Source organism: Citrus clementina, unplaced genomic scaffold (genome assembly GCF_000493195.1).
Source record: "Citrus clementina cultivar Clemenules unplaced genomic scaffold, Citrus_clementina_v1.0 scaffold_2, whole genome shotgun sequence".
NCBI lineage: Eukaryota > Viridiplantae > Streptophyta > Magnoliopsida > Sapindales > Rutaceae > Citrus > Citrus x clementina.
In genome coordinates, this window is record NW_006262688.1 from 9,961,093 (window position 1) to 9,984,311 (window position 23,219).

At 35.6% G+C, this 23,219-nt stretch overlaps 5 protein-coding genes across 5 annotated transcripts; 3 read left to right on the plus strand and 2 right to left on the minus strand.

Moving 5' to 3' along the window:
• The first annotated feature begins 569 nt into the window (after window positions 1-569).
• LOC18051200 (glucuronokinase 1) lies at window positions 570-3,436 on the plus strand. The gene is made up of 6 exons (XM_006446564.2): window positions 570-1,092; window positions 1,193-1,342; window positions 1,733-1,921; window positions 2,001-2,117; window positions 2,454-2,614; window positions 2,967-3,436. The coding sequence occupies exons 1-6, from the start codon at window positions 802-804 to the stop codon at window positions 3,208-3,210; spliced, it is 1,152 nt and encodes a 383-aa protein (XP_006446627.1). The 5' UTR covers window positions 570-801; the 3' UTR covers window positions 3,211-3,436.
• Window positions 3,437-3,699: 263 nt separating this feature from the next.
• LOC18051201 lies at window positions 3,700-5,152 on the minus strand. The gene is made up of 2 exons (XM_006446565.2): window positions 4,607-5,152; window positions 3,700-4,285 (listed from the first exon to the last, which is right to left on the minus strand). Exons 1-2 carry the CDS (start codon window positions 4,979-4,981, stop codon window positions 4,127-4,129), a joined length of 534 nt encoding a protein of 177 aa, XP_006446628.1. The 5' UTR covers window positions 4,982-5,152; the 3' UTR covers window positions 3,700-4,126.
• A 2,571-nt stretch (window positions 5,153-7,723) lies between these two features.
• On the plus strand, window positions 7,724-11,072 carry LOC18051202 (probable LRR receptor-like serine/threonine-protein kinase At3g47570). Its single transcript, XM_024191417.1, has 3 exons — window positions 7,724-8,458; window positions 8,606-10,435; window positions 10,530-11,072. The coding sequence occupies exons 1-3, from the start codon at window positions 7,744-7,746 to the stop codon at window positions 10,904-10,906; spliced, it is 2,922 nt and encodes a 973-aa protein (XP_024047185.1). The 5' UTR covers window positions 7,724-7,743; the 3' UTR covers window positions 10,907-11,072.
• A 1,124-nt stretch (window positions 11,073-12,196) lies between these two features.
• Window positions 12,197-18,665, plus strand: LOC18051203. The gene is made up of 9 exons (XM_006446568.2): window positions 12,197-13,356; window positions 14,443-14,498; window positions 14,598-14,680; window positions 15,487-15,565; window positions 16,147-16,257; window positions 16,932-17,041; window positions 17,627-17,710; window positions 18,159-18,196; window positions 18,447-18,665. The coding sequence occupies exons 1-9, from the start codon at window positions 12,402-12,404 to the stop codon at window positions 18,515-18,517; spliced, it is 1,587 nt and encodes a 528-aa protein (XP_006446631.1). The 5' UTR covers window positions 12,197-12,401; the 3' UTR covers window positions 18,518-18,665.
• A 510-nt stretch (window positions 18,666-19,175) lies between these two features.
• On the minus strand, window positions 19,176-21,843 carry LOC18051204. Its single transcript, XM_024191525.1, has 14 exons — window positions 21,699-21,843; window positions 21,488-21,596; window positions 21,233-21,376; window positions 21,036-21,140; window positions 20,857-20,940; window positions 20,631-20,746; window positions 20,436-20,537; window positions 20,216-20,329; window positions 20,078-20,134; window positions 19,920-19,986; window positions 19,794-19,847; window positions 19,631-19,705; window positions 19,475-19,510; window positions 19,176-19,372 (listed from the first exon to the last, which is right to left on the minus strand). The coding sequence occupies exons 1-14, from the start codon at window positions 21,716-21,718 to the stop codon at window positions 19,235-19,237; spliced, it is 1,221 nt and encodes a 406-aa protein (XP_024047293.1). The 5' UTR covers window positions 21,719-21,843; the 3' UTR covers window positions 19,176-19,234.
• Between the last annotated feature and the right edge of the window lie 1,376 nt (window positions 21,844-23,219).

The window sequence follows — 23,219 nt, forward strand, 5'->3', positions numbered from 1 at the left end:
AATAAAACTAATTTTTAATGTACTTTTGGGTTCAGAAGTCTTAACAAATCCCTGGTTGACAATTGTAAAATAGTATTATATATGTTGTGGCCAATCATTTTAAATAGTAAAAAAATTGTACTAAAATGTTAATCTATAAATATTTTATTATTGATATTGTATTTGTATTTATTATATAATTGTAAGGATAATTTTTTTTTTTTTGGCATTGCTTCCATCAAAGAAGGCTATAATTGTTTAGCTGTATATTTGAGCTGAACTTTTGTTTTATAATTATTTTAATTTATTTTTAAAAGATATGAGCCCCCAAAGCTCAAATTAATTAAAATATATCTAAACATGGCATAATTAATGTTGTATTCTTAATGAATCATAAATAAGGCTCTATGAAATAATAATAATAATAATAAATGATACAATGAAATATTCTGTATATATGGGATAAACTCTAAATTCGAAAGAATAAGAAATAAAATAAACACGCGCTACAAAACAAAAATGACAAAATCGCCCCGCCAAATTTAATAAAGAAAGGGAGCAAACGTTTGAATTTACAAAAGAGGACGATGATGAGTCGATGACACGACAGGAACGGAAAGCCAGATAAGAAGAACTATTTGGCATTTTGATATGGGTGCCAGTTTTATAGCTTCGGATATACGTAGAGTTGCTGACTCGTATCCACCTCCCTGAGACAATGCCGCACCAGCCGTCTACTTGGGCCCCACGTCCTCGGCCCATGCAGTGCGTCTCAATTAGCAATTATAAAAAGAAAACAAAAACAAGAAAGAACAATACGCAATGCAATTCCCGTTTGGCCTTCTCTTTTCTCAGAGCTTCGAGGCAAACGAGGTTGGGGAAGAAAAAATGGATCAACTGAATTCTGGTGGTGTTCGGGTGGGGGTCATAGAGCACAAAGCGTACGCGAGAGTTGGACTGTTGGGTAATCCCAGTGACGTGTACTACGGCCGTACGATCTCATTCAGTCTCGCCAACTTCTGGGCCTCCGTCAAATTGGAGCCGTCTGATGATCTCGTCATCAAGCCTCACCCTGTTCATGATCTTGTCCAGTTTCAGTCCCTCCACCACTTGGTACCCTTTTTTCCCCCCAAAAATTCTTGATCTTTTATCAGATAATACATTAATGTTGCCGCTGTTGTTGTTGTTGTTGATGTTGTGATGATGATTACAGATGAATAGATTGCAAAATGAAGGATATTATGGAGGCGTGCGATTGGTTATGGCTATTTGTAAAGTGTTCTTTAAGTATTGTAAAGATAACAAGATTGATCTTCATAAGGGAAACTTCACTCTGTCATACGACACCAACATTCCTCGCCAGGTACAATCTTTTTTTTTTTTTTTTTAAAGAAAAAAAAAGAAAAAAGATATTGGTGTTCTTCTTGCATTGTATCCGAAATTTGTTTCTAATAATTGATCGCATTTCCCCAAAAAGGGTTGTACGTTGGATTTTCTTATTATAAAAATGACTTATTGGAGGCGGAATCAGTAGATTGATAAATTATTCCCACAATAGTCATTCGATTGGACTTTCTTGTCAGTGCCTGACAGCTGATAATGCTTTTCTTTAATATCCAATACAAGATTACTAGTTCATTTTTGGATTAACATAGTCTTTCCATTAGAAGACAAGAAACCCGTGTGAGATAATTTTTGTATTATATACTTTTCATGGCAATGCATGGCTCAAGTTATAATTTTGACATTTCAGACAGGACTTTCAGGTTCTAGTGCTATCGTTTGTGCCGCCCTGGACTGTCTTCTTGACTTTTACAAAGTCAGGCATTTAGTCAAAGTAGAAATCAGGCCAAATCTTATTCTTAATGCGGAGAAAGAACTTGGTATTGTTGCTGGTCTTCAAGATCGTGTGGCACAAGTCTATGGAGGCCTTGTTCACATGGTATGTGATGTTGTTGATGCAGGTATCTTCAGAAGGTCATATTTGTAGTTGCTGATCATAACAATTTGTTTGTCTGTAGGATTTTCGTAAGGAACACATGGATGAGTTAGGTCATGGCATTTATACACCAATGGATATTGATCTCCTTCCTCCTCTCTATCTCATCTATGCAGAGAATCCCAGTGATTCTGGAAGGGTACCAATAGCTCCCATCTTATCTTTCTTGTTTATGCCTGTTTCTCATTTTGTTGACAGCAGATAGTATCTGTCTGGGGAAACTTTCCGTTTTGTTAGTGTAATATGTGGGGTTCCATTTTCTGAAAGTACTGAAGTTATTAGTTTTTGTTTGTTGATATGTTTATCACCTTCTTTTTCCAGGAGTTTTGAAACTTTCTTGTTAAGGTCTGTTAATTGAGGTTTTGCTAGATAACTACTTACTGCCTAAATTGGGGGCTTGTGAGGACTGTCTTTTAAGATGTGAACTCCTATAAACGGTAATCATACAAACAAATAACATGCTAGTCTCACACAGGTACATAGTACAGTTCGTCAAAGGTGGCTTGATGGTGATGAGTTTATCATATCATCAATGAAGGAAGTTGCACAAATCGCCGCAGAAGGACAGGCAGCTATACTTGAAAAGAACTATTCAAAACTTGCAGAACTCATGAATCGCAATTTTGACCTTAGAAGGTAAGATGTTTGCCCCTAACAAATTTAGATCATATATATGCCAGAAATGAGAGATTAAAGTTACTCCCTACCGTAGATTTTATTTAGTAATTTATCTCAATAGTTGTAAAGCTAAGTTGCAGTGCTAACTAGAAATTAGTTGTGTATGAAAGATGCTGTAATGTGAAATTTTTTATAGTTTTATATATATCTCACTGGAAATGGTGAATCTAGAATTGATGGATTGCTGATACCCTTTGTGACAAAACTGCCATTTACTTCTTTAAACTGAATTTTGGTATGTCAGCAAGCCGTGTTCATCCATGTTAGGTTTATTGCTTTTGACTGAAGTTTGGCATGTGATTTATTATAGGTGCATGTTTGGAGATGATGTATTGGGTGCTTTAAACGTAGAAATGGTGGAGGTTGCACGTAGGGTTGGCGCTGCTTCAAAATTTACAGGCAGTGGCGGCGCGGTGATTGCATTCTGTCCCAATGGGCCTTCACAAGTAGAGCTTCTGGAAGATGCATGTCGGAAAGCTGGATTTAGTATCGAACCAGTGAAAATTGGTCCCTCTCGTTTAACCGACATTGATGCCAAGACCATTTCACGTTAAGAAATTAAGCAAGCACTGTGGTTTCTCAAAGGTGTAAAAACTAAAAGGGTAAAATCTGAAGCACATAACTCACAAATCTCAGTATCTAACGCAATGAATTGGTGTAGTAGATAAAACCAAATTCTCTTTTATGTTTTAAATGCCTCTGCTTGTAAGATGATTTTTAATGTCAGTAAAGTTGAACTTTTCATTACATTACAAATATGATCCAGATGGAGTTTTGACACTTGAGTCTTCAGAGTGCCAAAATGGTGGTTAAAGTACCAGTTCACACAATGGTGGAGGATGTTTATACACACTTCAAAGGGGAACAGCATAATTTTATTTAAATGGCAATCCAATTGCAAAGATATTTGAGTAATTACTCGTGATGGCTACTATCAGCTTTAAAAATTTTGACTGTGATTACTACTAGCAAAGTATAAAAGTTGAACAATTCATAAAATGGCAAATCAAGAAACCAAAAGATTGTTTTTTTTTTTTCAAATTTATTTATTTATTAATAAGAAAAGACCAGAATAGCACAAGAGCAAGAAACTAGTCTGAAAGTAATCCTAGTCCTGGCAGCTGTGTTAACATACTTTTGAACAATTAAGGCTGCTAAGTTCAGCTGAAAGTTTCCAATCACACTGCAAACACACATCTACCAGTTGCATAATCATGATAAAAAAAAAAAAATCGAGTTAAACATTACAATATGATGATATGGGAAATCGACAAACATGTATACATTCACTCAGGTTCCATAACACAATTTTCATACTCTCCTTGTGTCTCCCTCACATGCAACCCCTTCTCAAATTACAGCATCATCCAAAAAAATAAACTACAGATATCTACGCTACCATTCTGATACTTACCATTGCACACATATCATTACAGTAACACATTAATAAAATAACAGTAAAGAAGCAACCTACTCATCACAAAGTGAAGCCATAAGCTCGCGTGGTGAAGACCAAACAGGAAGATCAATAAACGATTGCTTTAACTGTTCCTCTTGTGCACGGCACATTGCCTCTGCCACATCACACAAACTTGAAATATCGTGAATTATCGCTTCCTGTGCTTCAGCCTGCATTGCAATCCAGAACTAACAAGAATTACAACACTACTCAACATTAATGAGTAACTGAACATCCCTTCCCTTTTCATAAGGTACGGGTTTTGGTAATTCAAATTTACCAATTTAAATTACGTCAAATTAGGTTTCAAGAATTCTTCATCAGCAAAGTAAGCCCTAAAAATCAAGCTCGTTAGCTCACAAAAATTCAAACTTTAAATGTTTTACGACAACCTAGTCTCTCAACAGACCCAGAATTCATACTTTAAGCAAGCAAAATTTCAAATTAAGCACATACAATTAAACATTAAAATAAGAAAAAGACTCAATTACCTGCAAAAGGAGCTGATCGACTAGCGACCCGCAACCAATTTCATCCTCCTGCACCATCTTCGAAGCCGAACCGAGTAACGCCGCCGTTTCCTCCAAGTCTAGCGGTCGCTGTTGCTGTCGTTGCTGTTGTTGGTGAGACTTCTCTTGCATTGCGCGTAAGGTGTTCGACAAAAATTCCCACTGGTCGATCTCTTTCTGGTACCGTTCTTTGAGCTTCAGTAAAACCTTTCTCCTGCGTTCTCTTCGCTGCCGCTCCTCAGCCTCGGGATCCGGGCCTTGAACTGGTGGCGGGTCGTCCAGCCTCCGCTTCTTCCGCTTGTGGATGAAACCGTCATCGTTGCAGAGCTCCCACTCGTCCGCTGTTGAGGGGTCCATGTGTCGTGTGCCCACTTCAGCGACACCCGAATATTTTTTATTTTTAACCGGGGAGGAGATGCCAAAATGACGGATTCAATAGAAGGAGAGGGAGAGCAATTGCGTAGCGCGTGTGGTTCACTTGTAATGTGCGTAGCGCGTTGACCATTAGACCGGATAGCCTAATATATATGGGAGCCTCTAAGTTACAATAATTATAACATATATTTCTTATGTGAACCACATAAAATTATAAAACCCATAATTTATGTGATTCACATGAGAGATGTATGTTATAATTATTGTAACTCAGCATTTGTGAATATATATAAGTTTCGGGTAGTTACAATAATTATTAAATAAATGGATTATTTGAAGGAGAGGAGTGGACAACCGACATTACACGTGCGCTTCCCTTTTGTTTATTTATTTATTTATTTTCTCTCTTCTTTCGACCCTTCAATAATCACTGCACAGATGCAAGCAAATAGCTTTCTGTAAGTGAGCGACCCGTAAGCCGAGTCAATTAGGAGAAGCCAACGCAAGAGATCGTAGGGGATTGATTTGGTTAGGCAAGGCACGAATGGCGGGAACCAAGAATCAAGATAGAAAAAACCTCATTACCGTCACCGGCTTCATGATAATCCTATGATCATCCTAATATTTACATTACGATTATGAATATTCATCATCCATTTCATCACTTGTATCATCATCATTATCTGAACTACGTCATCATCATCTGAACTACATGAGAAACTACATATTTTATTTTCTTATAAACTCATAAACTGATTTGAGTATTACAGGGTTAACACCGGAAAAAATTTCAAGACCTCTTAATGTCCCTTGTGATTTCAGATGTTCATAAGTTATCTATTAGTGGTCTCAGGGAATCCTTGACAATTGGCGAGCCACTTCTTTACCAAACAAATTTGATGCTGACCCAGGGCCTAATATCAAGCCGCTAACCAACTTGACTAAATTTCGGCGTTAACACTATTTAATGGTTTGCTTTATGTCAAATCTCGATTATTTTTAATTAGATTGAATTTTAATTTTGTTTAGTTCTTTGTATTTTATTAATCTTTTAGTTATTTTCAAAAACAAATCTAGCTAGAAGTTTTTCAAATCTGTCATTTGGTATGAAATATGTCCCTGTTGTATTCCTCATTGAATTTCGATGTGATTTTTTTTCCAAAAAGGATATTAAAATTATGTTAAATGGGTGATTTCTAGTTAGGGTAAAATCTCGTTTATTCCTTATATTTTGAGTTTAGTATCTGTTCAGTCCCTATATTTGTAAAAATACCTTAAAACATTCTCGACATTAAATTATTAGCACATTTCCTCTTACTTTTTGTTGCTTTTTGCTTAATTTTTACAATATTACCCTCTCACAATATGTTTTTTGGACATTAGTAAAAAGAAAAAAATAATTATCAATTTAATCTCAAAAAAAAAATAGAAACAAATTTAATATATGTTACTTTTTTGTAACACACGAATTAATATATTAATTTTTTTATTACTAATATCCAAAAAAAGGTAATTTAATTATTTTTACAATAAATTTTTTTTGGACACATGTAAGCTTTCACAAAAATTAATATATATTATTTTTGTTTTTATTTAATTTTTGGGGTTAAATTGATAATTTAATTTTTTTTGATTAATTTTATAAAAAGAATCATTATTGTAAGAGGGTAATATTGTAAAAGCAAGTTAAAAGAAACAAAAAGTAACAGTAGGGATGCCAATAATTTAAGGGTAGGGATGTTTTGAAGCATTTTTAAAAATATACGAACTAAATGGGCACTAATATTAAAATATAGAGATGAAACGAGTTTTTACCCGTCTAGTTAATATTTGAGATTTTTGAAGTAATTAATAAATGGAACGAATTCGAATTAGCTCAAATTTGAAAGAACTTACATAAATTCACAATATACCAACTCAAATTACCACTTATAGATTTCTCATTTAAGATTACAGCTTGTGCTCTGGTGGCATTCTTAAATTTCACACTACACACATAATTTGCTTCAGCTGAACTTCTAGTATATCCTATAGGAAAGTTCATGGCGGCTATTCTACCAAAATGAAGTCATCAAAATTCGAAAAAATAAACTGGGCATTTTCATTCCATTCAGAGCCCTTCGACCGGGGTTAAAAAAAAAAAAAAAAAATCAAAGAAAGCTCAAATAATGTTTATGCAGTAGACATTACAACAACCATACTGAAGGCGATAAAAATATGGGAAGAGAAATCATGCTTTTGCTTCGTTGTTGCTTACACGTACACTACACAGATGATATCTTTTATCTAACTTTGACGTAAAGACCTTTAAAAAATCATGGATGTTATAGTATGCTACCTAGTACTTGAAGTGCCTTTTCCCCATTTTAGTTGTTTCGAGTCAATAGAGTTGAATCATAGAACGTTGAAACTTGGAAAAAGGAATGGTGCAGGATTTTCTTAACTTACATTTATACCAACTTGTAATTAGGGTTTTCGGTGTGGAAATAAGTAATAAAACTGTAGGGTCAGGTGGACTTATATTTTTGCCTACCTGTAAGATACATTAAATGTAATTTAAAGTCTATTCACTCAAAGAAGTTTTACGTCTGCACGTGTATGGGGCTCCACTGCTTATACTTCCACGAAAGTATCGTTGACGTTGACTCGTGTGCAAGCTCATTTTTGTGCTTATAAGACCCCATCACATGAACTTGAAAAGATTATCATCAATTATATTCCACACATACAGCGTTATTACTCTTATGCTAAAAATGCTTAATTCCATTTCCTTGAGCTGCCAGCTTGCCACTCTCGTATGGTGCTTCAGCTTGTTGCTTCAATCTCATCATAGCTTTTCTGTCCCTTCAAACGAGACAGATCGTCTCGCATTGCTTGCGATCGGGTCACAACTTGAGGATGATCCACTTGGCGTTACAAGTTCGTGGAACAATTCTACCAACTTGTGCCAATGGACAGGCGTGACTTGTGGTCACCGGCATCAAAGAGTAACCAAGTTAGATCTGAGTAACCGAACAATAGGGGGCACCTTGTCTCCGTATGTTGGGAATCTCAGCTTCCTCAGGTACCTTAACCTCGCAGACAATAACTTCCACGGTGAAATTCCCCATCAAATTGGTCGTTTAGTCAGGCTTCAAGCTCTAGTGCTGGCCAACAATTCATTTTCAGGTAAAATTCCAACCAATCTGTCGCGTTGCTCCAACCTCATCAGCTTCAACGCCCGTAGAAACAACCTGGTCGGAGAAATTCCGGCGGAACTCGGCTACAACTGGTTGAAGCTTGAGAACTTGACGATTGCTGACAATCATCTGACCGGACACTTCCCAGCGTCCATTGGGAATCTTTCGACCCTCGAGAGAATCAATGTTCTCGGGAATGGATTGTGGGGAAGAATCCCAAACAATCTTGGCAACCTGAGAAACTTAATTCTTCTCAACCTCGGTGAAAATCGATTCTCCGGTATAGTTCCTCCTTCAATTTTTAACATCTCTTCTCTTGAAAATGTTTTTCTACCGACAAATAGGTTCAATGGAAGTTTACCACTTGACATAGGAGTAAGCCTTCCAAAGCTTCGAGGGTTTATTGTTGCTGAAAACAATTTTGCAGGGTCCATACCAGAGTCCTTGTCAAATGCTTCAAATCTTGTGGAGCTTACCCTTTTCGATAATCAATTCAGAGGCAAAGTGTCGATTTATTTTCGCAGCCTTAAGAATTTAGAGTGGCTAAATTTAGGGGCAAATAATCTAGGTACCGGTGAGGCCAATGATCTTGATTTTCTAACCCTTCTAACTAACTGTACCGAACTGACAGCCATTGGTCTTGATGACAATAGATTTGGAGGAGTGCTGCCACATTCTATAGCCAACCTGTCGTCAACCATGACCGACATCGTCATCGCAGGAAACCAAATATCTGGAATCATACCTACAGGGATAAGAAATCTGGTCAATCTAGTTGAACTTTGTATGGACGATAACAAATTAACTGGAACTATTCCTCATGCAATTAGTGAGCTTAAAAACTTGCAATTACTGTACCTGGATTCTAACTTTCTAGCGGGAGGCATTCCCACATCTCTAGGTAATTTAACATTGTTGACCAATCTTGCTCTCAGCTCCAATAACTTGCAAGGCAGTATACCCCCTTCCCTAGGAAATTGCAAGAATTTGATAGAATTGCACATGGCAGATATTGAGCTCACCGGTGCTTTGCCTCCGCAAATTCTCAGCATATCAACTCTTTCACTTTCCTTAGACCTGTCGTATAATCTTCTCAGCGGTACTCTTCCTCTAGAAGTTGGCAATTTGAAGAATCTTGTTTATTTTAATATATCTGTAAATCGATTTTCCGGTGAGATTCCTGTTACTCTAAGTGCCTGCACAAGCTTGCAACAACTTTATCTACAGGGCAATTCTTTTAGTGGAAGCATCCCCTCCTCTCTTAGTTCTTTGAAAAGCATTAAAGAGTTAGATATGTCAAGCAATAATTTGTCCGGTCAAATTCCAGAATATCTTGAGAATCTATCATTCTTAGAGTACTTGAATTTGTCTTACAATCACTTTGAGGGCGAGGTACCAACAAAAGGAGTTTTCAGCAATAAAACAAGAATTTCACTCTCTGGAAATGGGAAGCTTTGTGGGGGTCTAGATGAATTGAATTTACCACCATGTCCCTCCAGAGAATTGAAAAAACGAACAGATTTTCTTCTCAAAGTGGTGGTTCCAGTAACAGTCTCAGGCGTGATCTTATCAGTGTGCCTGGTACTTTTCTTGGCTCGAAGGAGGAGGTCTGCCCATAAATTTTCTGTTTCACAGCTCATGGATCAGCAATTCCCAATGATTTCCTATGCAGAGTTGAGTAAGGCGACAAATGATTTTTCATCATCAAATATGATTGGTCAAGGAAGTTTTGGCTTTGTGTATAAAGGAATTTTGGGTGAAAATAGAATGATGGTTGCGGTGAAGGTGATTAATCTGAAGCAAAAAGGGGCTTCCAACGGTTTTGTTGCTGAATGTCAGGCATTAAGAAATATTCGCCATCGAAATCTGATCAAAATCATCACTATTTGCTCTAGCATAGATTTTAAAGGGGTTGATTTCCAGGCTATTGTTTATGAATACATGCAAAATGGAAGTTTAGAGGATTGGCTGCACCAGAGCGAAGATCAACAAGAAGCGCGCAGTTTAACTCTCATTCAAAGACTAAACATAATCATTGATGTGGCTTCTGCAATCGAATATATTCACCACCACTGTCAACCACCCGTTGTTCATGGAGATCTAAAACCAAGCAATGTTCTGCTTGATCAAGACTTAGTAGCCCATTTGGGTGACTTTGGGTTGGCAAAATTTCTCTCTTCTAGCCCGCTTGATACTGCTGTGGAAACTCCATCATCCTCAAAGGGGATAAAAGGAACTGTTGGCTACATTGCTCCGGGTAATATTTACATACTTTAAATGCTTACTGATTCATCTACTAGCTAGATTTTAACACACATATGACAACTAACACAGTGAAATGACATGTTTAGAGTATGGCATGGGCGGCGAAGCATCGATGACAGGAGATGTTTACAGTTTTGGAATTTTGTTGCTGGAGATGTTTACAAGAAGGCGACCAACCGATGGCATGTTTAACCAAGGCCTGACTCTCCATGAATTCGCAAGAACGGCTTTGCCCGACAAAGTGATGGAGATTGTTGACTCTTTGCTACTGTTGGAGGTACAAGCGAGCAACTCCAGGAGTTGCGGAGACGAAAGATTAAGAACTGAAGAGTGTTTGGTTGCTGTAGTTGAAACCGGAGTTGTCTGCTCCATGGAATCTCCAATTGAACGAATGGAGATGAGAGATGTTGTGGCAAAGTTATGTCGTGCAAGAGACACTTTTCTGGGCCGGATGAGGATTTGAGTTCAGATTGAAAAGAAAAAGAAATTTTCTCTGAGAGTTAGTTAAGGAGAATGCTTTGAATTTCATATGTTACTTAGGTTAGTTAAATAAAGTGATCAGTTATGTACATATATTACTAGCTAAACACATGCATAAGTTAAGAACAGAGACTTAATTTTTTTTTTAATTTTATAAAAAAACATATCTCATGAAATCATAAAAGCACTATCTACACATGCTGCATATGTAATAGAAATTAAAAACTGGGAACTTATATAAATATAAATTTAAACCTTTGTTCCATCTCCAACGCCAATGAATTATCCTCCTCTGTGATATCTCCATCTTAGCCTTTGGCATACACAAAATTGGTATTTGATAAAGAAAAAAAAAATTATTTACTTTGTCACCATTTTTGTAGGTACGGATTTTTTTTTATCCACTAATTTCCTTTTTGGTAAATCCCACATTCTTTATGGCTAACAAATTATGCAGTGGCAGCACTAGTTCATCATTGTCGTTCATGAGTTTTCAGCTGTTTCGCCCTCTTCCTTACTGCAAGTAGATAATAGAGGTGGTTTGAGATTCTAAATAATTTTAAAAAATTAAAATATCGCGGATATAAAGACATGACAACATTGATTGAATAGCTCTATTCTTATGAAAAATTATTTGTGTTGTGAATAATTATTAGGAGGTAGTAAGAGATATAAAAAGGTTCATATGTCAGCACTCTTAAATAAATTGCGGAAATATTACAACAGCTCCAATTGTATTTATCTTAATTAGAACTGGGCCTGGCCCATTTTGATAATCCAAAATGGATCAGTTTTTAAGTAAGAGTGGGACTATTGGCACCCCTCTAAACACTTTTTAAAATCCTTTTAATTTTTTTACAATTGTAACCTCTATTAAAATTATATAAAAGGATAATTTCTAATTAAACCTAACTCAAAAGTTAAATTATTATTTTTATTTTATAAATAAAAAATATTATATTTTTTTCTAATTTTCGGATGATGAATTTATTATCGATGACTATAATAGAGAGAATAAAAACTAATTATCTTTTTTTTTAAAATGGAAGAGATTTTATTGTTGAAATAAATTTTAATAATGAAAAATAAAAAATAGAGTTTATATAATAAATTTTACTTAAGGATATTTTTATTATTGATGGAGGTGTTAGTTAAAAGAATTTTTTTTATAAATATTTTAATGAAATTACTTAAGAAAAAGGATGTTAACGAGAAATTTAGAGGGTGCCACTAGTCCCCACTCTTTTAGGTAAAATTCATCGAGGGCCGGGTCAGCGCGAATCGACTTACACGACGTATCAAATATATCAAGCTAAAACAGATAACGGAAGAACAACAGGCGAGGCGCCGAAAACACAACTCCGAGTTTTAACTGTTCTTCTTCCGTTAACTTAAAAACAGAACTCGAATCATGTTAAAACCAAAACCCCAAACAATAACAACATAATCAAGTACATAGATCACTCAATCTAAGCAAAATGTCTCTGCTTTTGTTGCGTCCAAAACTCATCACATCTTCAAGAACACTCTCTCTGTTGCTACCTCCACCATTGAAGGACAATTTTATTAAAAAAAATGTATATTTGTTGTCAACCAAAGCCTTCTCCTCCTCCATAACTTCAACTCCGTACCCACTTCAATATGACATGATCATTAACCACCCAACTCAGCCCCAGCAATCCCAAACCCGTCGACGACCCGCCCGAGTCAACTCGACCAACTTGGATGAAAACCAAAACCCAGATGGAGAATTGGGTTTTGACAGTTGGGTCGATAAGAAACTTGAGAAAGAAGCAAAAACGAGGCAGCCCGGTTCGGATAATGCCGAGATGACCAAGTCCATGAGGAAATATTATAACAAGAGAAGGAAGAGAATGTATGGAACGGATTCTGAGGATGAGTATGGGAAAAATGATGACGGTTTTGTTGAGTTGAAGCCTGAAGTTGTGGAGTTTAATCGGTTACATAAAAGGGAAGAGGAGTTGTATTTTTACGATACTTTTGCTTATCCTTGGGAGAAAGATAAGCATTACAAGATGGTGTATCAGTTAGAGAAGAAGTATTTTCCTGACCAGTGTCTTGATAAGGCGTTTTTGGACCCGAGTGCAGATCAAAATGTCAAGAAAATGAGGAAGAAGGCGGGTGGCAAGAGTGAGGAGAAGAAATATAATAAAGAGGATGATAAAAGGTTGGTGTTTTTCGATGATCAGGAGAAGAAGAGTGAGAAAGATTCAATTTTGGGGGAAGATGTGAACGTGAAGGGGGAAGTTAGTGCGAAGAAAGTGGAGGAGTTCTTTAAGTGTTTGAAGAAAGTTCCCAATAAGGAAAATGAAGTTGGTAGCGGGGAGCCCTATATTGTGTCCAGAAGTACCGAGCTTCCTCCAACATGGGATGGTCCTTTTGGAGCAATGGTTTTGGTGAACAAGCCAAAAGGTGAGTCAATATCCAGGTTGGGGATTCTTGCTTACAATTGACATTGCATGCATTGATGCATTTTAGTTGATATTTGCTTTTACATGATTTAACGCAATTGCACAGTTAGGTTTGATAACTAGATGTCAGAAACTGTAATGCAGTTAGTATTTGTCTTTTTAGTGAGTTGAATGAAGAGATTATGGATTTCGAAGATGATTATAGCATCCTTAGTATCTTGAATGGAAAAATCTTTCAAGAGACAAATTGAGTAGTTGGTTATTGTATGTCAAACTATGATCTTGAGTTTATATGTTTGTACAGATTAGATCTTGCAGCATATACTTATGCATGTATTTTGGTTATTTTAGTTACAACAGTCTGGGTTCTACCTCAGTGTTCATGGGCAAAAGCTTGGAAATACAGCTTTGTAAATTGGAATTTATACTATGCTGGGAAGAAGGTATTTGTGTAGGTAATCATCAAACAGACAGAAGTTGATGCTTTTGTAATAGCATTCTTGTCTTAAAGAACGATAATTGAATATGATAGACTGTGATTTTAGTGAGGACAGAATCAAATCCAAAGTCATGAGACTGAGAGCATAGATTCTCTAGCTGTGTGTTAAAGAATATTAGTTTATTTGATATTCTCTAAATTGTTTAATTATTAAATTTTTACAATTGATTGGAAACATTAGTTACAACTACTCCACATGGAGGTTTGTTAGCAACGCATGCTGCTTTCACACTTACAAAGACAATTTTCTTCTTTTGCATTTTTATGCATTTACAAATGATTGGAGTTAGAGAAATTAGTGATTACTAAAGTGATTCCACATTCAGGCATTCTGCTTATTGCAATACTACTTGAAATTTGTATGTTTCATGGTAAGCAGAAAACTTGGATCCACATGGGCCAAAAAGGATAACTTCATAGGTAGCATAGGGCTTGTTACTTGGTTATGAACATTATGAGCATTATTTTATCTAATTTCTAAGGCTGGTTCTTATCACCGATATTGACAGCTTGTTCAATGTTAAATTTAAAATTTTGAATTTTCATTTTACATTTATTGGAAGATAACACTGTCATTTTATGAGTCAGGATGGACTTCATTTACAGTTTGTGGTAAGCTGCGACGTCTGGTCAAAGTGAAAAAGGTGTGTTTTTGTTATCACATCTGCATTGAAGGTTCAACTTCCGATGTAATTCTCTATTATTATTATTATTATTATTATTATCTCTCCACTTGATGATAGGTAGGACATGCTGGAACCCTTGATCCCATGGCTACCGGTTTATTAATTGTATGTGTTGGTAAAGCAACCAAGTTGGTAGATAGGTAAGTTTGAATGTGATCCATCTTATTACAATTATATGGCTACTTATCCGCCTGTGAAATTTGTAACATACTCTCCACTTTTCTTTCTAACAATCATGGCCGAGACCCTTAAAAATGTCTTTCCTGGGCCTAGCTGCTTAAGTATAAAGTCATTCTTTCTTAAAAATGCATCAGGATTCAAAATAAGTTTTGTGGGTTTAGCTCAAGGCAAAGTTAGTACCAAAAAAGCGATTGAGAGAAAGTAACTGATGATTTCTGTCTGCTTCTTGGGTGTGATATGTCGAAAAAGTGAAGAGACCTCTGGTAACCTTTTCCTTCAACCTTGAACATGTCGGCTAGAGTCAAAGAAGCCAAGATTTATGGGCCATCCTAGGTTCTTGTGCTACCTACGTTCAGGGAATATTTTTGCCCTTGGTAATAGGAAGAAAACCAAAATACTTTGGGATGTGCAATTTCAGCACTTTTATGGTGAAATGGCCAGATACAAACAACTACATTTTGGGCGAGAATGAGGAGAAACAATCTGTAGTCTGTAACATATAGTTTGCCTTTTTGCATAAGCTTTACTTTTTGCTATTTCTCAATTGGAAAGGTTGATGTCTGTACATGTGAATTATTTTTATTATAGATTTGTCACCCCTGCACTAGTGTATTTTTTTTTTTTTTTCATTTTCTTTTTGGCAGACACCTCTTCTATAGCTGCATATCCTTCCATCTTCTTTATTTATATAATTTTCTTAATTTCTAAGTTTGGGGAAAAAAAAAATACATCAGACCTTTTCTGAGAGCTTTATATTCTATTGTAGATATCAAGGTATGATTAAGGGCTACAGTGGAGTTTTCCGTTTAGGGGAGGCTACTTCAACTTGGGATGCTGACTCACCGGTATGTACAATCAATTACAGACATTTAACCATGGACATATTTTGAAGTTTTATACACTGCATCGTATTTGTCCTTCTACTGTCATTCAATTTTGTGTTAATGGATGAGAAGCATTGAAGAGATGGCTGACTGTTCTTGAATGTAACGGAATCAAGATAATTATCTCACCAAAGGTCTACCACCTAATAAATGGGCATCATAAAATCAGAGAGGGTGAAGCATAAATGAAATGAGTACTAAATTGTGAGTTCGTGACCATAAGATGGATTTCATTTCCTGAAAAATGCCCAATGCGGAACAAATGCTGAAATTGGAGTTTCTGTGGTGTATATTTCAAATTCTAATGACTGAATTCTATGTGCATGCTTGGAGAAAGATGTCATGCTAAAACAAGATAATATAAGAATGTTCTCCAGTTATGAAGGTGGTATTTTTCCATTGCTTTCTGTGTATAATCATATTCGAGATTTAATCTTCTCAGCATCATCCCATGGGATGAGCTTCTCATATTCAATTTAGAATATTAGACATGCTATTTTTTAATTTTCATCACACATACAGATGTATACCTTTTTTTATAGGTTATTCAACGTGAGCCTTGGGAGCACATCAAAGATGAGGATATAAGAAAAGCTGCTGCATCCTTCCGTGGGGAGATATGGCAAGTTCCTCCAATGTTTTCTGCCATCAAAGTAAGAGTCTGTTTCATTTTTCATGATTATTTTATCAAAGAGCTCGTATAGCTATAGATTTGAAGATAAATTCTTTGATTAGGATATGTAAACATACATTTTTAGGTATTTTTCCCAAAACTTGAAATTTTGAATCTATCATGGTGCTAAATGTGTGGTTGAAAGGTAAGTGTAGTATGACAAATATAAATTTGAGTTGAAGAGATGGAAGAATTGTTCTATAAATCTTCTTCTCCAATGGATGATGTGCATTATTTTGTACTCAGGGATTCGACAATCTCGATGTTCTCTCCCCCCCCCCACAATCCCACCTTTTTACATTTGTCATTTACTTCTAACTTCATTATTTCATATATGTTATTTGTCTAGGGTATACCAAAAACATCTGAAGATTAATAATATTAGTATGCGTAACTTATAGAGATGGAAAGAAATATTCCAGCTTGACAACAATGTCAAACAGTAGGCCATGAGGGTCCTTCCAGCTTAAATTTCCATGCACACTTTATCTTGTTGTCTAGTCCTTGCCTTAATTGTAATAAGATTTGAGTTCCTATTTCTCTTTTAGTGCTGGATACTATGAAATTCATCAATTTGTTTGACGACTTCATCTTAAGATGGCGCTTTCAAACAGCTTCTGTTAACTGCTAATGAATTTCCCTGAACTGTGATAGGTTGGAGGTGAAAAGATGTATGACAAAGCAAGAAGAGGAGAGAGCATCGAGCTTTCACCTAGACGAATTTCAATTTTCCAGTTTGACATTGAGCGTAGCTTAGAAGACAGGTTTTTCTTTTTCGTTTTCCCTCTGCCCCTAAAATTATTGGATGTAATACACCTAAGCACATGAACTTTTGCTCACATACTCCATCTGTTTTATCATTATGGATTTTGTTTAGTTTCTTTGTACAAGGTATATGTGACACATAAAAATGTAATATGATTATCTGTCTCCCAGTAGTGCATCTGTTTGACTGTAAATTAACTAAGACACTGTACGTTTTGTGTGCTGCACCTCAAAGTGTGGAAATGCTTCCTAGTATTGATCTTGGACATCTTCTGTGACCGGAAAATGGAAAAAGCGGCACTCATTTGAGTTTACCCAACTTCATGATAAATTTAGAACAAGTTATTTAGTCTAAATAACTTGAAAACTTGAAGTAACTTCTTGGCATTTTTCTCCTTTTTTTTGTTGTTGTTGTGGGGGGGGGGGGGGGGGGGTGTTATGGAAAAGCTGATCTTCTTGTGCTTTAAGAAAGAAAGTTAATGGTAGGCATAAGCATTGTACAATGATGAAAGCTGTATTTCTTTTTATATGATGTCAGGGAGATATTGGTTTCACTTGTTACTAAGTTTCTGCTGTGTTTGCAGACAAAACTTAATTTTCAGGGTGACTTGCTCTAAAGGAACGTATATTCGGTCACTATGTGCAGATTTTGGAAAGGCTCTTGGGAGGTAATCACTATTGATAAACTCATTGATCCTTTGTGCCTTTCTTGTGCCTCGGAATAGTGCTGATCGTCCTTATTTTATCCTTTGACCAGTAGTTTTTGGGTTCTGGAATTGTTGATGAGTTGCTGCCTTTTTTCAGAAAGATTTTAGTCGAAGCTATGAGAATATGTGTAGAGTAAAAACTTGATTGCAACAAATAAAACAGTAACCTGCACCTGAAATTTGTATTCCTAGCTAATGCATAAATTATTTGAATTTGTAATGGAGGTGTTCGTTTCTCCCTCTTCCGACTGAACCTGAATTTTTTTTATGTAACAAGGAAAGGGAGAATATAAAAGAAAAATCTTATGAACATTTAAAATAATCAGAAACATACCAGCATGAAACTACTGTCAGTTTGCTTATGCATTGTTTTCATTGGAATATTCTAACTTCCTCTTTTGAATTACAGTTGTGCTCATTTAACTGCTCTTCGAAGAGATTCAATTGGTAAGGGCCCTTGTTCTTCATTCTGGAATGTTTAAAGCAAAATTTTCTTTATTTATTTCTGCCCTTTCTGCTATGTTGGCTTAAAAAACCTGTAAATAGTAGATAGCCCCCCCTCTTGGCAACCCTAGGAGAACACCCACAGGGTAAAAAGGCAATTAATTTTAAGTGTTCGCTTATCCCCTCTCCTGCCTTTCAGGGTAAAAAGGCAAATAATTTTAAGCTTTCACTTATTCCTTCTCCTGCCTTTCAGGGCAATATTCAGCGGATGATGCATGGGAGTTCAAAGAGCTGGAAGAGGCAATTACTAAAAACTACTTCTAATTTATGCTCCTTACAAAGGTAGTTTAGGTTATATTCACTTTGTCAGGAAAACGAGTTGCAGCAGTTTCTTGTATAAGAAATCTACAATATTCATTCTTTAGTAAACTGTTTTAAGAAATTTATGTGTATAGAGAAAAATTTAAGCTCATTCTTGGGTCTTATCCTTGAAATGGTAATTCCACAAATAATATACTTGGAATTTACTAGAAATTGAACTCATATCTCATGTGCAAAACTAAACATCAAAGAGCTGGAAGAGGCAATTACTAAAAACTGCTTCTAATTTATGCTCCTTACAAAGGTAGTTTAGGTTATATTCACTTTGTCAGGAAAACGAGTTGCAGCAGTTTCTTGTATAAGAAATCTACAATATTCATTCTTTAGTAAACTGTTTTAAGAAATTTATGTGTATAGAGAAAAATTTAAGCTCATTCTTGGGTCTTATCCTTGAAACGGTAATTCCACAAATAATATACTTGGAATTTACTAGAAATTGAACTCATATCTCATGTGCAAAACTAAACATCATTGATTTTGGGTGCAAGAACTATTTGCTACAAAATCCCTTTTTTTTTTTACTAAAAATATAAAAAGTTCAATTCTTAACTAGTAAACAAAATAAAAAGCTAAGACTAATGAGTATAATATTATGGGGAGGATGAATAAATTAAATAAAGTCGGATGTGAAACTGCAAAGTAGGAATTTGGAGACTTTGATCAGTCCATAACTTTGCTTTGGTTTTCATCCTTTTTGAGAGTGGTTGAATCAACCCCCAACGCCTCGAGGTATGCTTTCTCTGCACTTGTCATTCGATCTTTAAACATTTCCCATTCGTTTTTACATCTCTCCCTCACCTGCAGAGGTATCACAACTTTCATATTCACATTCACAGTTCAATTCTTTTCTCATATTTTCAAGTGTCAATGCGAATTCAATAACATATATTCACTACATACCGCTTCCCATGGCGCCCTCCCATCATGAGGCTGGCCCTGCATGTGAAAAAGATGAAACCATCATCGACTAAAACGTCTTTACAAAGATTTGTCAAAAGACAAAAGAATATCTCATACTCTAATTCGAATGTTTGCACTAGATAAGGAACTGGTTACCTGGTTCCCAAGCGAGGGAACGCCTTGGTGAACAATCCATTGAGCATCTACAACTCCTATTTTCTCATGAGCAGGCTGTTGTTTCAGACCAAATTACATATTATAATCAGAAACAGGAGGAATTAATAAGTTGATTAAGACACAAGAAAGAATTTAAACTCACCTCAACACATTTTCTTAGAGCAAAATCTAGACCCCATCCATGAACCAAGTCATTCTGCATAAATGTTTCCAATTAGTGGTAGATCACAGATCATGATTACAACACAGATTATGTACTGATACACACCTGAATCATATACCAAACGCAACGCCATGCTTCCCTAGAAAACACAGTGGCCATGATCTCAACAAACCTGCAGGGAACAACGAAGAAGACAACGAATCATAAATCGTGTAGATAATTAGATACCATAAATTATTAGACATGACAACAAGTTCACTTACGCAGCACAAGGAGGCTCATGTGTTTCAGCACACCATCCCTCCCTCTCTTCAGTCTGTCTGCAGGTAAATAATTAAAAATAAGTATGTTGAAGCAGCGAGTGAGTAAAATTAATTAAGGGTTTTTCCGTTCTTCCTTACGTGTGAACTTCAGTGTCGTTTCTTCTCTTTGTCATCTGCCATGTTAACCATCCATTTGGTTCTAAACCAGGCTGTGATATCTCTAAACCATGTTTCCTCACCAATTTAATATATCTGTGATGAAAAAGAGAATGAACTGAGTTAATTGAAATAATTGCTTGAGCCTCAAGCTAACTCAACTCACTCAAAGCAGGATGCTGAATTTTGCAACGCTACTTACTCCTCTCCATTGAAATTCTCCACCCCAAGATCCTCATCCCAGATGAAAATATAGTCGTATGATGCCACAATGTCAGGATGCAGAAACCGTTTAGCGTACCACCTTGGTTACATTTTACAAACAAGCTCATTGTGAATATTACAGCTTTTACATATAGATAATTTACAGAGGGAATAAGCTTCCGAATACAATTACCATTTAGTTTGCTTGCGGGCACTGACATGGATAGCTCGCTTTGACCACTCAAACTCTTCCCAATCACTTGTCCGGCCATCGTAATGAAACAACATAATGGTGAAGTTCTCTGAAAACTGTACATGTTGAAATAGTATGTAGGAAAAAAAATATATATTTAAATTAATACAGCAACAATCAAATTCAAGAGTCATCAGACACAGACAGAGTGAGGTATGTAAGTGACCTTTTTAACTGCTGCATCTATATTCTGTTTCAGGTCAAAACCAACAGTAAAAGTTACAAGATACTTTGGTCTGATGGGTAAGTCCTGCAAATGCAGAACAAACCTCCATTATAAAAAATATATAATGGAAGTTGGTAAAATTACTCAATGAAGATGATGATGATGATGATCGAGCTTACCTTATCAGGGGAACCCCATAAACGGCGAGGATACAAATCTGACTGGGATTCAATGATACCAGGGGCAAGTCTTTCAGCGCCTCGAGGATTTGTTGGAATCCAAATCTGCATTTTGCATTGCATTATAATGAAATTGATACCCAATTTTCTCAAACGAAGAACAAATAACCACATAAGATCGATACACACAAGTATACCTTCGTATTGTTCTGAGAATAAAAGCCTCGGTTAGTCTGCAACGTAGACCAAGCATTCAACAGAGCTTGTGTTGAAATGCCAGTGTACTTGTCCTCCACATAATTGAGATCAGAGGTAGGAAAAAGGCTAGATGGAAGATTCATCTAACAAAAATTTGAACACAGTATATTGACAAGCTTATGTTGCTACCCCATAAGTCTAAAAATGTAACTTATTCATGATAAACTAAGCTAATAGAGCTAGTTAGGGGGCACCTTCGAAATTGAGATTGCGGGGAAGCAAATGCCTAGAAAGAACCCAACGGCAACTCCAACGAAAGTTGTTATCATAAGCTTCATTGTCTCTGCAGGTTTTATGGTTGCACTGCACTTTAAGATGACAATGTGCCGCCACTCTTAATTTGCATTAGTAAAAAGATAAAACAAATAAAATAAGAGATTAACTTTGTCTTCGAAAAGACCATACCTTCGCAATGGTGCTGCCATTGTTGATTACGACGACGACGACGATGATGATGATCAAATTCAAATCTACTAACTGTATAATCTGAACTGATGATCACAGAGGTGCAAGTTGAACTCCAAGAAGAAGTACATAGATATCGAAATGAACAACTTTATTATGGCAACACAATCTGCCCTGAAATGTCATTAATTCATCGTATCTATAAGAATATTAAAAAGGCACAAACAGGGTATATATAGCAATTACAACAGGATCCACATAAAAATCTATCACCAATAAAATTATAACATTTCCATATAACATTTCTTCATCATCAAGGCAAGAACAATATCATATAACATTTCCATTAAGCGCAATATTATCAACTCAATCAAATAAAAAAAAAAAACAAAAAATGAATCATGAATCTGAATAGAAACACAATGCTTATTCCATGCAAATGATGAGAACAAACAATGTTTCACATCAAACGCGACGTACCCTTTTTTTCGGCACAAAAGAGGAAACAATCCCGAGTAAATAATTAACGAGATCACGTACGTAAATAAATAAAAATAATAATAAATAATTTATTTGGACAAGAAGATGGCGTTTTAGCTTCTCATATGTTTTTGTTTCAGCTTCGGCTTCTCCGAGGAATCTGTTTTCTAACTGAAACTAAAGAACAGAAGAAGAAGTGATCGAATGAAACTGATTTCTTTTTCCTGTATTTTTCCATTTTTTTTTGTCGTAAAATTTAGAAAGTAAATGAAAACGCCAAAATTAATAAAAAAAATATAAAAAAATGAATGCAACGGTTTCCATGTAAAACTCTTTACCTTAATAGTTGGAACGGATCGTTATGACGTCATCAATATGCGTGCCACGTAATGTTTTTCAATTAATTTTGTTGATTTAATCATTGTTATTGCTATTATTATTATTTGAACTTTTTTGGTTCAACAAGTCTGCACGTTATGTCTTCTCAGAACCATTAAAAAATAAAAAAAATAAAAAAAATAAAAAAAATAAAAAAAAAGGTCTGCACGTTAAGTATTTGGAAGCTTTGCCGAAGAAAACTGCATGCAGAAGAAAACTACGTGCAGCGTGTTCGCGAAAACTTACAGTGTCCTATATATACATAATTTATTTATATTATTATTCTTTTTAATTAAGGTTTTTATTAATTTTGCAGATATTTATTTCCTATTAAGAGTATATAAAATCAAATTATATTATATATATATAGAAAGGACAACTAATATGATTTTCTTGTTTAGTTATTGTATTTAATTGGAAAGATAATTAAAACTATATTCTGCATTTACGAAGCAACTTTAGTCAACCAATTTTAAATGGGTCAGTTTTCTCCGCAATTACGAATTTCAAACTCATCATGAGGTAACTCAAACGTTATCCAATCAATCAAGTAAATATATGAAACAAAAGCAAGATGCTGAATATAATCAATTGTAATAATCTCGATTAAATTCTCAAATATATAGATACTGCGTCTTCGGAAGTGTGTTTTGAACACAACAC

Excerpts from the sequence above, each read along its gene's own strand:
- LOC18051200 (XM_006446564.2), top strand. The coding sequence starts at position 802 with ATGCAATTCCCGTTTGGCCTTCTCTTTTCTCAGAGCTTCGAGGCAAAC. Across the intron at positions 1,922-2,000 it reads ATGGAGGCCTTGTTCACATG|GATTTTCGTAAGGAACACAT; the intron begins GTATGTGATGTT and ends GTTTGTCTGTAG. Across the intron at positions 2,615-2,966 it reads CGCAATTTTGACCTTAGAAG|GTGCATGTTTGGAGATGATG; the intron begins GTAAGATGTTTG and ends GATTTATTATAG.
- LOC18051201 (XM_006446565.2), bottom strand. The coding sequence starts at position 4,981 with ATGGACCCCTCAACAGCGGACGAGTGGGAGCTCTGCAACGATGACGGT. Across the intron at positions 4,286-4,606 it reads TCGATCAGCTCCTTTTGCAG|GCTGAAGCACAGGAAGCGAT; the intron begins GTAATTGAGTCT and ends ATTGCAATGCAG.
- LOC18051202 (XM_024191417.1), top strand. The coding sequence starts at position 7,744 with ATGCTAAAAATGCTTAATTCCATTTCCTTGAGCTGCCAGCTTGCCACT. Across the intron at positions 8,459-8,605 it reads CGGTGAAAATCGATTCTCCG|GGTCCATACCAGAGTCCTTG; the intron begins GTATAGTTCCTC and ends ACAATTTTGCAG. Across the intron at positions 10,436-10,529 it reads TGTTGGCTACATTGCTCCGG|AGTATGGCATGGGCGGCGAA; the intron begins GTAATATTTACA and ends TGACATGTTTAG.
- LOC18051203 (XM_006446568.2), top strand. The coding sequence starts at position 12,402 with ATGTCTCTGCTTTTGTTGCGTCCAAAACTCATCACATCTTCAAGAACA. Across the intron at positions 14,499-14,597 it reads GTCTGGTCAAAGTGAAAAAG|GTAGGACATGCTGGAACCCT; the intron begins GTGTGTTTTTGT and ends ACTTGATGATAG. Across the intron at positions 18,197-18,446 it reads TCTTCGAAGAGATTCAATTG|GGCAATATTCAGCGGATGAT; the intron begins GTAAGGGCCCTT and ends CCTGCCTTTCAG.
- LOC18051204 (XM_024191525.1), bottom strand. The coding sequence starts at position 21,718 with ATGGCAGCACCATTGCGAAG. Across the intron at positions 21,597-21,698 it reads ATGGCAGCACCATTGCGAAG|TGCAACCATAAAACCTGCAG; the intron begins GTATGGTCTTTT and ends CTTAAAGTGCAG. Across the intron at positions 20,330-20,435 it reads GAGAATTTCAATGGAGAGGA|ATATATTAAATTGGTGAGGA; the intron begins GTAAGTAGCGTT and ends TTTTCATCACAG.